Below are 15,029 nucleotides of genomic sequence, written 5' to 3' on the forward strand. Positions count from 1 at the left end.
AATCACTGTTTCTACTCAACCAACTCCCTCTGTTTCCCTGCATTTATCTCCAAAACATCTAACATGAACTGTTCCTCTAATGTAGTTATTCCTCATCCTCATCACTCCCCAAAGAGAAGCTAAACATCTTCAGCTCTGCCTACTGTCTTTTTCTCAGAGCCGCTGTGTCTATAAAAAACAACATGGCCATACCCTTCCTTTTATTTTTACTGACACACTTTAACCCAGTGGTTGGCCGTCAGTTAATTATATTTTGTCCATGCATACTCATAAAATCATTCCAAATGTTCTGTCTATTTCCTTTTTTATGATGGTTATGCTGCTTCCAGACAGATGTATTTCACATTGGAGCATTTAACCAATCGCATTTCAGCTGTCCTCTGTTGCCAGGCAGTGTAGGAGCTAAAGAAGCCTTCACTATTCATTCTGAAGGCCTTCTAATACAAAATCAATGTCGGTCATTTATTTCCTTTAACCGATCAGATTTTAAATTGGTGTCAGCAGGGCCTTCTAGCAGGCTTAGGAAACGTCACAGTATTCAGACCTTCTGAATGGACAGAAGTTTCAGGAAGACACATGCAGCCTTTCCCAGTTTTACACAGAGCCGTGGAGAACTTTTTGATGTGAAGTGGCTAAAACTAATAATTAGAAAACCTTCTTTATCAGTTGCTCTTCAATGAGTACTGATCAGGTGATAACAGCTGGAGTCGTGGCCAGATGTTGGGTTAAAACAACTAAAGCATAAAAATAGCCAAAATACTAAAAAAAAAAAAATCTGTCATTTAAAGTCAATATGAAGAAATGGGTTTTTTTGCAGCAAAAGTTCACATACATTTCCCATTGTTTCACCACAGACATGTCTGTGTGGTAGTTTCACAACTGCTTTCTTTATAAAACAAAGTGTATGTCTTGAGTACATTTATTTATAAATGCAATATATATATATATATGCTAACTATTTGTTCTACAAAAAAACACTAGGCAGACACTAGAGTGGGATTTGAAGTAATAGGCAGATAGTGTGTTCGTTTTTACTGTTCATTCTGTTTGCATCTTCCATTTTAGCTTCAAAATGAGACTGGACAACAAATGAGACTTGGAATTTGTTCACAATGTGTTGTAGTTGTTGGATATGTTTGGTCTGAATTTATGAGTTTTTGCCTTTAACAGACACCTTGGACTAACATTTTGTATATAATGTTCTATCAGCAGACCACACTGAGGGCCTCTTCCTTTTCTGTTGGCAGACAATTTCTCTGGCCACTCAAATTGAATTGAGATTTCACTTCAGGCATGTGTGAACTCACCTCATCATCTCATCTCTGAGAAATCGCAGCACTTTGGAGGCTGGTATACCTCACGGCAAATGTGAGAGAAGGTGGAACGGCTAACTTGAATGATGGATAACTGCAAATTTAGAATTGTGCAGCAGAAGCCATTCAAAGGATTGAGAAGTTTCTGAAATGGGTTGTTCGCATCACTGCCTGCAGAGTTTTCAAGATACATTTTAAAAGAAATGAAGCCCCATTGATGTCAGCATTGCGGCTGTGGGCGAGGTCTGTGCTGCCATGGGGTCAGGTCGACTCCCAAGGGATGGGAAATGGTGGATAAAGAAGTGTGACACCCTCCACCCCCCCTTTTTTTATTCAGCTGCACTGAGAGAGGAAGTAGAGGAAGGGAGAGACCGAGCACAGAGACAGTGACACTGATGCTTCTGACAGCAAAGCTGTGCAAGCTGCGCATCAGAGCTGCTGGCATGAGTCTGTCTGCGGGCTGTCAAAACAAGAGCTCGGCTCCCTTCAGTGACATGTCAGCAAAGAGGCGACACAGAGGGAGGCTGCGCATACTGTAAGTGAGGAATTTGTATGGAGCCACTTTAGAGTTTGGTCATGGAGGAGTGACAGTGAAGTTTGTTCAAAACTTTAAGGGCTGTATGTTAAGTGAAGCTGCAGATGATTTATTCTATTTAGGAAAGGATAAAAAAAAAAAGTTTATCGTTTTGATGACCTATTTTTCTTCATTAAGATTAACCTATATTTCTATTTTGAAAAAAAAAAAGTTTCCCACCTTCTTGTTTTACCTAGTTTTAATCTTGAGTTTTTTTGTTTTGTTTTTTACAAATTAGTCTTTTGGAATTATGTTGTTTAAAAATAAAAAAATACTCTAAAAGCTTCAAATAGTTGTATTAAACTCAAAGGAATTCCCATAAGAAGGAAAGTGAGACTGATAATTGAAACAAAGCAGGTTCTGCTATGAATCTAGCTTCTGATGTGGTCTTTGGCTGTGGTGATCTGCTTTGCATTTATGATCTGTAAGGCTGAGGAAACCAGCTGTTCTTCACATCTTTTGTTTTCTGCAGAGATTCTTAAACCAAAAGTATTTCTATTAAAAAAGACGGTCTTCATTTATAGTCTGTGAAATTGTATTCTGTGTGTGTAGGAAGACCGGCTTCACAGAGATAGGTGTAGTAACTGAAACTGACTCATTTCTCTTAAGTTTTTGTGCCACTTCTGCAAAGTCAGAGACGTCAGACCACCACGTGGATCATACTTCTGAGTCTGGATACACAAAAAGCCCAGAATTTCTTTTTTTACTTCCTTCTTTCCAAAATGAAAAAAATAATTTCGTACGTTTATGGTGAGTTGTTGATTCCAGTTAAGAATTCATGCACTTCTTAAAAAAAAGGAATGGAAAAACAAGGCTGTGACCTTTCTCACCTCGTTTGCCCACAGTTTTTACAGGTAAACTCTACATTGCAAAAAATAAGGGTTAGCATATATTGTGTCGCATAATCTCCCCTCTTTCAGCCCTAACCTTTAGCCCGCTCCACTGTACTTTAATCCCACTTTGAAATATTCATTTTGTGCCACAGCTGATAGAGGCCACACTTCAACCCTGAATCTGATTAATAAAAAAAAAATAGATTAGTGCCGTCATTTTCCTGACAAAGTCATTGTCACAAGAACAGGCAGACAGCTGGTTCCAATTGCAGCAGGTTTATTAGCTCAGCTAAAAGTCCATAAAGCTAAATCGGGGTCAGGCAGGCAGAGGTCAACAACGAGCATTAGCACATCAGAGAGGAAACTAGAGAAGTCAGGATCCAGGCGAGGTTTGGGGCCGGCAATTTAAGTCAAAGACGAAAAAGGGCCAGGAAATCAAGAGATCAGGTCTGGATTTAACACTCGGTAATGCAGGCAGAGTGGTACAAACAATACTTTGCGCTGAGTGAGGCTCAGTACAGTGTTTAAGTTTACCGTGAGTGATAGCACATGAGAGTCAGGTGTGTGGCATCCAGAAACTGTGTGCTTGGGAGATGTAGTGTGCTTCGAACTCTAGAGATGGTTCCTGCCGATGACCAGAGGGGGAGACAGAGTTCTGACTTCTGACAATCATAATTGACCTCCATCATTTTAAAATATGCTGGAATCTCTGAAATAGACAAAAGCCAGACAAAAGCAGCTATATCAGGTTTATTCTTAAACCTTACTTGATCATTTGTTTTTATAGAATGATTATCATAAAAAAAAAACTGATGATAACAAACTAATGTGTTCTGTTTTGTTTAGTTAGTCCATTTCTAGATGGATTTGAAGGAGAGAGTGAGTGTACTGGAGATGGTATCAGCGTGCCTGAAGTAGATTTAGATGCCTTTTTTAAAAACTCATCGATCTACCCCATCCATATTTTGCAGGGAGATGTTGCGGAGGAGCTGGGGCTTATTTCTTTCAGCTGTCATTAAAGGAAATGCAGAATTTTACCCTTTACAGAAATCCTTGTTCATTGAAAAGAAGTCAGTTTAGAAACAAAGTTCAACCTAAAAATAAATGCCTGTTTTGGGATATCGTTAAGGGTCAGAATACCTGGATTAAATCTATTTAGGCACCAGAATAGCACAAAAAGAAAGAAGTTAAGTCTGGAGTTTGAACAGCTCTTGTCAGCAAGATCCACTGATGAATGAGAGTGACTGAATAGCACTCATCCTGGTTCCCATACCTCTCTGAAGGCTGGAACAAGAAGGCCCTGACTGCGCTAACAGTTATTCAGGATGGCTTAACAGCCACAAAGAAGGCGGCTGATGCTGTCCTGTACCTCATTCAGCTACAGAGCCTCCTGTTTACGGTCTGAATTGATAAAGAGACTGTCTCCCACAGTGGGAAACATTTGAGGCCGTGGAGGGTGCAGCTATTGCTGCTGTTTAAAATGCAGCGCCCGCTTCCTCGTCTGTTGCAGGAGCTGCAGATCTCGAATGTGCCGTATGCCGTATGCTGCTGAGCCGGTGTTTGCTAAGGTCAGGGGAACAGATTCAAATCTGATTGGTTGTGGGATTTCCTGATAGACTATAAAGCAAGCCAGCACAAAAATGGGATTTAGCCATGATGTCAACTTTTTCCATGTGTAAAGGGTGACTTCATCGCTGTGGCATTCTGTGTTGCCATGGAGAAGGAGGAGGAGGGAGGATGGGCACAAAAAGGGGGGCATGGGAACAAGACAAATGTGTCTGTCCCGGTTATGTTAAAATGCAATGCTTGGAGAATTAAAACCCACATGAGGTAGCTGGGAAGAATACTATTCACTTTCCTCATAGGTAAAATGGTTAAGGACACTACTCCGTCAAATATCAACCAATGGGAATTTGGCTGAGGACCAGGAATGCTGGTCTATTTATGTTTACTCTGAGGGGGCGACGGGGGATCTCCCCAGACAGTCTGCCATTTCCTGTGCTCAACTTTCACCCGTCTAAAGATGAGTGTGTGTGTGTCTGCCCACCCCTCTGTCCCACAGTCTCTGCCCTTCTAAGAGGTCATTCTTTGTCTTTGTCAGCCAGCAAGTCAGCTTAGTCTGTTAGTGCAGCAACTACAGCAGCTGACACTCTCATGCTGTAGTCACATTTGTTTCTGTCACCATCCCACTCTCCAGGCCTCATTCTCATTGTCACTTCTTTTTCTGTTCTGTTTTTGCTAGAGGGTCGGGTTCATCTCTGTATTGGCTTATTGATCAGAACCACTCCAAAGCATTTGCGCTGTCTTTGCAGAGAATTTGATGATGGATGTCCTCCTGAGATAAGGGAAAGTGTGAATGACTTAATAATAAATTATGCATACGAGTGCCAGCATGTGTGCCTTTGTGAATATGTTGCAATGGTTTAGCTCTTTAGTAAATCTTTTAGCTTTGTATTTGTCATTTGATGAACACTGTTTGCTTTGGATATCTCTTACTCTCCTGCTTCCTCAGCCTCCACATCATTCAGAGACTCATGGTTACAATTACACACCCACGTATACACAAGTGTGGATGTAAAGCACTGAGCAGATGATGGCAGGATGCAGGGTTGATGTGTAAAAGTCGAACAACTCTCTTGTTTGTTTGTTTTTTTCTGCAAGACCCTTTAACTCCAAAGAGCTTTTCAAGCTTCTTTGGTTTTACTATATCTATAATGTAAAATATAATTTTTAGTTTAAAAAAAGTTTACATAACTTGTGATTTAAACCGAGCAAAGGCGGAACTCTTCTTAGCAACAATGTTATTTTGGCTGAAAATTTGTATTTTATATGTAAAAATAGATTTAATTTGATTGTTTTTAAACCCAGCCCTGGTTGATGTTAATTAACAGTTATTTTCTTAGCATTCTATAAACCTTTGGTCTACTAAAGGGGATTTTTCACTGTCACTTCAGATGCTCATAAATCTGTTTCACCTGTTCTCAGGTGTTGTGAGTGCAGCGCCTTGCTGTCCAACTGGTATTATGAAAAAGATGGTCAGCTCTTCTGCAAGAAGGACTACTGGGCCAAATTTGGGGAGCTGTGCCACGGCTTTTCAAGCTTCTTTGGTTTTACTATACCTATAATGATTGCTGATGTGAAGAAAAAAAAAACAATGTTAAAAGCTTTGCTTATTAAAGCATTTGCTGCTTTTTGTTTTTGTTCAGAACTGCATGTCTGTGCTGAGCAAAAACAAAGGACTTCAGGATGTCAACCAACACTTAAAAGGCCATAATAGATGTATTTATTTAATACCCAGGAGAAAATGTTGGTTGGTATACTCAAAACATAATAACAAATTATTGAAAGTAAATAGAAAGGACTTGTTACTGTAAAAGAGGGAAAGAAACATAGGTCTAAAAATTTTCCAAGCACTCCTCAGGAATAAAAAAACAATCTAAACACAGTTTGACTGAATAATGGCTTTAAACACTTTTTTTACTTTTTATTTTTAGTGAATGGGTTTTAACATTTTTTGTCTAATCATTGGATATAATCTCCAGTCTGTCGCCTAGAAGGATGGATTTTTGGGATGCATTCTAACCAGATAGCAGCTGATGTGGGTGGAAATGAAAAAATCAAAAATATTCGTGCCTAAAACCATTACGCAGAAATCATTTTCCATCCCATTGCATTGGTTACAAAAGGTGCATTAAACTTAACAGCTTTCTTTTAATTTTACTTTGCTTAACATATATTCAGAAAAGAAAAAATGGTGTGAGTTTTTTCCTAAACGTTTGGACAGTGATAAGTGGAATGATTTGCTGATTAAAACCTGTTATTAGAGTGATTTGATGAATACCAGTGAGTGATCTTTTTCGTTTTTACTTGCCAAAGGCAAATCTTCCTGCAGGTGTTCCCCTGCATATAATTTTAAACTAAATAATAAAAGTTTATTAAGTGTGACTTTAGATCAGTGCTGTATCTGAAAACAGCAGAAGACAATCTCCCTCTTGGGGTTTAAGCTGAGCTGCATATTAATTTCATAAAGAGTAGCATAAATTTTTACAGATCAGTTAAATAATTAAATGTTAATTTTTAGTTTTATTTTTTTCTCTTTTGTCTTTGTTTTTCACTTGACATTGTGTCTATCGTAGTATTTAACTCCACCCATCCTCTCTGACTGTTGAGCTCATAGGGGCTCACAGGAACTAGCTAATCATGTTAGGTATTGACCCAGGCTGTCAGTGTGATAAATATATGAAAAGGTCATTAAAACACATTATAGGATGAATTCTATCCAACTTCATCATCACACTTGAAATAATTTAATGCAGCAGCTGGATAGTTAAAGATTAAAAGGTTTCTGCACCATGTGTGCAGTGTGTCATTAATGTTTTGAACTGTAGTTTATCATTTCCTCTTTTTTAGTTTAACATCTAGTATGTAAATGAATTCTCTTTTTGCGTCCCAAAAGTTAATTAAAACAATTTTAAAAAGTTGGATCTTCTTTTGGTCCTTGATAGAATTTGTGATCAAATATTGCAGAAATGTCATAGATTAAGTAGTACTTTTTGTAATGACCAAAAGTCTGACTTATTTTTTATTGGGCTAATAGTAATTTGACTAACAGTCTATATTTAACCAATCGTATAGTCATATTATTTCATCGCATACTAACTCAGCACTTTCACATGGTGTTACCTGCTATCATTGTCAGCTTTTGCTTGGATTTTCCCAAAGGGGGTCAGAACTGTCAATTCAGGGGAGAACAGGAAATGACATAGTGGACTTGAGTTGAACAGCTGAGCTGCTTTTTAATAAGCCCACAGTCAATTTTGAGCAACTTATTTTCTTAATTGTATACAATAAACAAATGAAAGTTCTACCAAATACTTTCAACTGTGTGTGTGTGAAATGTAAAACCAAAATCTGAGTTTTGTTCGAAAAAATAAACAGCACAGAGCTTCCACTTTATTGTTGTTTAGCATTTGGTAAAAAGAATTATAAATAGATTAAAATAAAAATGCTGAAACTTTTAATTGTCTCTGCAGACTTTATTAAAACCCCCATTTATCTCCATCTTTCTGAAAGAATGTTCCCACTGATAACAGGCTTTATTGTCAGCACTCAGTGCTATCTCTGCTTTAAAAAAACAAACCCTCTCAGACTGAAGATTCTATGTAAGCAAAAGTGAACGACCTGAACAGATACCAGATTGGTGTGGACTCAGATGAAAGAAGGTCAGGGACTCCAAACAAGGCAGCCTCCTATTGACCTAGAGGAGGAATTTATTACTCCCCCAGACACTTTCAGCTAATTCCCTTTGAGAATTTAGCAGAGGAGGGTTAGTGGCTGTTATTGCTTGTTTCCTGTTGAGTGATTCAGTTACACTGGAGGGTATCGTTGTGAGTTTAGGATAGACATATGGATGCATGTAACTATTTTTTTATGTGTAAAATCCACATTAATACTAACTACATTTTTCTATTATTTGCAAAGTAAAATTATTTTTACTTTTTTTGAGGAATGTCTGAGCTCTGCAGAATGTGTGAATTTTCCTCCCATTTGCGTTTTGGGAGCATCATATCGGAGCAACAGCAAGCAAAGGCTTTTCAACTTTGATAATCCTCTTAAATGTGGATGCCAGTGCACCCAGTCCTGGTGACTCCAATAAACAAAACGCGGTTCAACATGTGATTAACACACTAACCGCAATCTCAAAATAAACATTAATTCTGCTCTGCTGCTTCCCGCAGCACCTCAGAGATGAAACTCAATGGCAGAAACTTGGCTTCTCCATCTGGTAGTTTTTCATCTTCTCCCCCATATCTTTAATGCTCTGCTGCCACTCCCATGTCTGCTCAGAGAAAAATTGCTGCGTAGGAGCTGATCCTCAGTACATTAAAGCCCTCTTGCCTGTTTAGGTGAATACATCCTACCAAGTATGACTTTGCCTCAGCAGGGATTTATAATAAAAGACAGTTATTGAGCGACAGAGAGGCAGAACAGCTGAGTAGCCGCTGCCTCTGTGCTGCACACATTTTCTGAAAGCCTTGACCTACTTCCAGGTCTCCTCATCCCGCTATTCCTCCAAACATGCTGCATGCTGAAGCAGCTCTGCAACAATCTGCTGAGCTGCAGCAAAGCTCTGAATGCAGACACTGGGGAGACTGTCTGTCTGTCTAATAGATAAATGGCATCTCTGTCTGCCTGTGTTTCAAGGTCATACATGCATTTGGGCAGCATGAAAAGATGCCAAGCCTGGGGCAATGAAGGGTTGGTGATATTAGGAAGTATTTTAAGTAGTTATTGCTTGACTAACCAGGCAAATAAATGCTGAACAGAAAAATTGCAAGGAAAAGCTGAGGTTGCACATTTAGGAGCTAGGTTTGGATTAAGCATCTAATTATAATTATATGCTGACAATAAATTAAATGTAGCTGTTATGGTTCTATGTTTTAAGCAAAGCAATGCATTAAATTTTAGATTTAGATTTTAGATTTTTCCCCAAAAAAAGCTTAAAAAGCTTAAAAACGAACACTCGTCTTTGATCAAAACCTTACATTTTTTCATTTCCCTTTATAAACCTAAACCTCCAGGATAAAATTTCTTTTTTGGCTCCAGCAGCTCAGCATAACCACTAAACTCATGACTCTCAACAAAATGTCATTGAAAACCATTTGAAAGCTGCAGTAATTGCAGCTTTATTATTTTGAAGCAGATCTGAGCTGCTGGTCCTTTCAAAGCAAAATCCTTTTTGAGCGAGTCTGAGCAGAGACGGGTCCAGACGTCTGCATGATCCAGTGGGAGCAATGCTGTGAAGGAGTGGAGACACTCAACTTTGTCATACGTATTAGACGGAGATCACAGCAGATTATAAACAAGTGCATACAAGCTTGTTGGTATGTCAGCCGTGCATTAACTCCAGTGAATTTGTGTGTTTGAAAAAGGATTAGCCCACATTTTGATTTATGTGGCGACATATGTGCTTACTTCCATGAAGCTTGTGTTTATAACTGGAAAGATGTCTTCCTGTTCATCCAGTTTTTTATTTCCCAAAAGTCATGTTTAAACAACTGAGTCATGTGAACTGTATGCGATAAAGCCTGTTTTGGGAAGTCTTTCTTATCCTTTTTCAGTTACTATAAACTCACTTTAAGTTGTTTTACTTGTTTATTTACCTCCAGTGTTCAGTTCTAATGTTAAATTGTGTGTTTTTGTTTCACAAATGCCTTTTTTGTCTGATGCAACTGCTAAAAATCCTAAAGAAACCATTTGAGTATCATGGAATAATAGCCTTGTGTTCTACAGAGCGGAGCCTGATGTACTTGATGTAATGTTTAACCACAGATTTAGTATTCTCTCTTATTTTATGCCATTACTCAGCTCTTGTTGAGCTGTGTGTTTTGGTGTGATCACATGTTAAATGATGTGTAGGACAAGTCCACAAAGAGTGTTATTGTAGCTGTAGAACTGTAATTTGTAGTATTGCAGGGTGTCATTAGGAAGGTAATAGCACACTTTACAGAATGCACGGCAATGTTAGGGTCTGGTAGCTCGATAGTCTGTTTTTTCTGCTAAGTCTCTGACAGTTTTTGTTGAATATTCACAAGTAACCAGTAAAAAAAATTTTTTTCTGTCTCAATGTGCAAAATAATCAATCAAGGATATCTTATTTTATTTCGTATAGTTCTGTAATAGCTATGGGTATCACTACTTTATTACAAAATGAGTTTAATTTATGTTTACAATTCAATTAAATGTCTGATTTATCAGATTATTGTTAAAAATGTATTGTTATTTATCAAAGTTTTTTCCTGGAAACGTTTTTTTAGTTTAAAAAAACATTTACATAACTTGTGATTTAAACCGAGCAAAGGCGGAACTCTTCTTAGCAACAATGTTATTTTGGCTGAAAATTTGTATTTTATATGTAAAAATAGATTTCATTTGATTGTTTTTAAACCCAGCCCTGGTTGATGTTAATTAACAGTTATTTTCTTAGCATTCTATAAACCTTTGGTCTACTAAAGGGGATTTTTCACTGTCACTTCAGATGCTCATAAATCTGTTTCACCTGTTCTCAGGTGTTGTGAGTGCAGCGCCTTGCTGTCCAACTGGTATTATGAAAAAGATGGTCAGCTCTTCTGCAAGAAGGACTACTGGGCCAAATTTGGGGAGCTGTGCCACGGCTGCAGCGACCCGATCACCGCCGGCCTCATCATGGTAAGACGATCAGCTGATTTATCCCTCATCACCCCCACTAACCCCTTTGTGAGCGGACAAAACTCAGGTTACCCCCTTGAGCTGTGACGCTATGGTCAGGCAGGCGTATGCACACCTGAGTCCAAACATTTACAGCCGCGCTTTGTGGACTAATACAGGATCTGTGCCAGACCTGTAACTGACCCTAATCCAGATGGCTACTTTTTCAGTCTTCCGGACCACCAGTGAAAGTCATAGTTGTTGTGACAGGAGAAGGGATCATGTGTGCAGATGCAGTCACAACAGATGAACAGTTGAACTGACTGACTGGAGGTGAAGCTGCATCAAAAAAGAGCTGCAGCCTTTCTAATGATTTAGATTAAAAACAAAGCTTGATCACCTGCAAATATCATTTTCGTTAAAGTTAAGTAGCTTCATATGCTAAGTCTTTTTACCCCAGAAACAACACAGTAGCCTGTTTCGTTTTGATTAGACGAATAATTTGTGAGTTTGGTTGCTAAAACTTGATCGGGTCTAGATGCAGCTTAGATGTAGGGAATGATTTTTGTGGGTTTTTTCTACATTTACTTATTTATTCACAAAAATAAGATGTTTTTGTGATATAACGGGATCTTTTGTATAATACTACAAATTATTTTACCTAAAATGGAGCTTGTAGATTATAGTCATAATTCTAAAAATAATGCCAGTTTCTGATTATAAATGTTAACATGTTTTAAATGAACTTCGAATAGAAATTTGTACGAATCTTTAGATAAAACTCTGAATTTCAAAGAAAGAAAAGTCAAATTTCAGAGAATAAAACAATTAATTGAAGAGTCGTTTCGTTTTTTTGATCATCAGATGTAAGTACTTTTGTCTTTCTTTGGACAAATTAATGTATTTTTTTATTGTTGTTGTATTAAAATAATCAGGTTTATTTTTATATATCGTTGCACTCCCGGAGATCATCCTTAATTATTTTCAAAAGTGAGATTTTGTAAAAAATAAAAAATAAAAAGAAAGAAAATAATAATAATAATAATAACAGGGTTTAGTTTTCTTTGATAAATAAATTCAAACCACCATCTAGATCCAACGTTGGGTTAGTGATGCTGAATTTTATACCAGCCTGCAAAATTAAAGCAACTCATAATTGTCCATTTATTGAGATAAAGCATCTACAAAACTTTAATAAAAGAGTTTTTGTAATTAATCATATATTTTTTGAATATTTTGTAAATGATGGGTTAGTTTAAAGCAGGTTTTTGTCTGTATTATGACCAGCCTCCCAGGTACACAGTGTGGTGATCGCAGGCAGGTCATTGTTTTGAAAGAGCTGTTATCTTTCAAAACAATGCTCCTCTTTTAAATATTTGCTGAAAACTGTTGCTCGTCAACTTTGCTTATATATGAATGATCTGAAATTCCATTTGAATATTGGAAACAGACAAATTGGTTCTTTGTTTGTTCTTAAAAAAAATCCCTAACTTTGACCACTACTTGAACTTTAGGATTTTGTGTCAGACACAAAATAAGAATGGGGAAATGATTGTTTTTAATTCCACCTTATATTATTTCAATGAGCAAACCTGTGAGTGTTACAAATGTTTAGTCTGATTTTTATGTGATGAATTGCCTCCAGCAGTCCCATAAAGGCCAGAGTGCTGATTAAATCAATAATTCACCTTCTCTTGATGGTGGTCTTTAGAGGCTGCTTAGAACTGTAAAGCCGGCTTCCCTCTTCTCCAGTCTGACATTTTGGTTAGACCTTGCAGTCATGTCACAGCTGCACTGAGCAGAAATCATGAATTCCTCTGGTTTTTCGTTACAGCTCAGAGAATTCGATCCATCATTCTGTGAACCACTTCCAGACAGACTACCCTTCGCCCTGCAATCACAATAATGAAGCATCTTGGGCACCTTTAAGTGATTGGGTGGATTGGTTGCTGCTCCTCTCAACTCATCTTGTTTATTGCCGTTCTTATTGAGCCGCAAAGATCGACAACCGCTGTGGTTGTACTTTGGCTAATTTAAGGTTCGTCAGATGTTCAGGCCTAAATACAAAGACAGTAGGTGGATCAGTGCCTTGCCCACTGGCGAGCACTGCCCAGTCACTATGACACGTGTGCTGGTCAGCCTAGGGAAAAACTGCCCTATTTTTAAAATACACTGATGTTGCTGCACCTGAAATACTGCAATCATTGTAAGTTAAAGACACTTTGCGCTCTGTGACACAGCGTTGAGTCAGTTTGCAGGTCAAATTGTAGACCTCATGGCCGGACAGTCGGGGATTTCATCAACAACACTGCCTCCACATACCAACTTTGTCAGGCTTTGCTGCTGTCTTTGGCCATTTGTAGACAGTAATTTTACTCTTCCAACCACTGTCATTGGGTCATTTTAAATAAAGATTAAACAAAATACTGCTAAATGTGTAACTTTTTCTTCTATCATCACTTCATTTAGCTCTTAAGTTGTAAATAACTGAGAAAATAAAGGGCAAAAATATACTTTTTAGGTTTCATACCCAAATATTTATCAATTGTTCATTGTTTACATGGATCTTAGGCCAGAAACCGGACAACGGTAGAGATGGATGCTTCCAAAAATGCCGTAATATGCAATGTGCGATTTGTCAAAAATCTAAAGTGTAAGAACAGTATCAGATTTCAAATTGACATAGTTTAATTGAAAAAATTTGTGGGTTTAGATTTTTTTTTAAATCTAAATAAAGGGTTGAAACTGTGTCTTGATCCTATATAGTAACCAAATATGTCCTAACAATACGGTCTTTCTGCTCATTTGTCTGTCTCTGTAATGCTTTAGAGTTCAGTCCAGTCTGTTTGTTTCATGCAATGCATCCAATCGGCCTTTATTAGAAAGCTCAAAGCTGATATCCAACAGATTGGGGTTGAGCCACACTTTGACCAGGGTTTTTTAAATTCCGGGGCTTTGGCATATAGAATGGGAGGGGGGGGGTAGATAACTTAAAACTATTTAGAAAAACATGAAACAGTCAAAGAGAAACCAAAAAAACGCCTGTGTCTGTGGCATGTTTATACAAAGAGTTAACATAGGACCAGGGTGGTAGTACAGCATTTCTCCTATACCTGTTCATCCCCATTGAGGTTTCACTGCTCAATTAGTATCGTGAGTGGATTGAAAGCATTCTCTGAGCAACCTCTGTTTCTGCTCAAACAACCTAATGGTAAATTAAGTGAATTTACAAAGCATTTTTGGAGTGTAAAAAATAAACTAAAATGGGGAAATGAAATATAAATGTTTAAAGTTACAATTTTTATCTTATTCTGAAATCACATTTTTTAAAAATGTTGAATTTTATTTTGACACAAAACAGCATCTGGTGTTTCCTGTCTCTTCACTCAATAAAGAGCTGTTTGTAATGTTTCCAAATGGAGGAGAAGCAAAGAGATCAATGGGAAACCTCAATGATTTATTTATTTAACAAAATACTGAAACAGAAGATAGAAAAACTATAAAATGAAGCTAAACTAAAAGATAATCAAATCAGAACCTGAACTTGATGTGTTATTGAGGCAAAGCAGAAACACAATCTGAATGTAAGACAGCTAAAAAACACAAAGCAACAACTAAATAAAACCATGGAAACAACAACACACTCATTCTCAAACCTATGACTTCTGAAACCCTCCTTCTTTTAGCAATAGTTTTAATGACTCACATTTGTCATTGCAGATGTTACCATGGCGATCAATGATTAATGATACAAGGTGATAAAAATGCACCAGCGTATCTGACTAATAGTGAACTGCTGTATTTGTGGGACACAATTGTGACTGTCACAAGTGGTTGCTCCCATGCTTTAGAAATAACTTTTAAAATGTTGGAAACAAAATTAAGCAATATTCTTTCTAAAGTTACATTCATAAACAAATATATCCAGTTATAATGAAAGAAAATGAGTTTAAGTTTTACTAATATACGAAAACAAGTAACCAGCCAAACGAAATACCACTTGTGTTCCTGCTACATGACTAGCAGCTATGAATTAGCATGTTTGTGTTTTTCCAGCGTATCTTGTTTTTGTCAGTGGAGCTTTAGTGCTTTAGTCATGTGATATAATTTTGTCCCCAATTA

General features: G+C 37.5%; 1 protein-coding gene across 1 annotated transcript in view; it reads left to right on the top strand.

The window, feature by feature from the left end:
• Positions 1 to 1,708: 1,708 nt before the first annotated feature.
• LOC101168972 (LIM domain kinase 1-like) overlaps positions 1,709 to 15,029 on the top strand; it is a 31,187-nt gene continuing 17,866 nt past the window's right edge. Inside the window, exons 1-3 of the mRNA XM_020708593.2 lie at positions 1,709 to 1,848; positions 5,706 to 5,801; positions 10,736 to 10,928. Of these exons, the coding sequence (XP_020564252.1) occupies positions 1,709 to 1,848; positions 5,706 to 5,801; positions 10,736 to 10,928 (429 nt within the window). The remainder of the gene's footprint in view (positions 1,849 to 5,705; positions 5,802 to 10,735; positions 10,929 to 15,029) is intronic.

This window comes from Oryzias latipes, chromosome 13 (genome assembly GCF_002234675.1).
Source record: "Oryzias latipes chromosome 13, ASM223467v1".
NCBI classification, from domain to species: Eukaryota; Metazoa; Chordata; class Actinopteri; order Beloniformes; family Adrianichthyidae; genus Oryzias; species Oryzias latipes.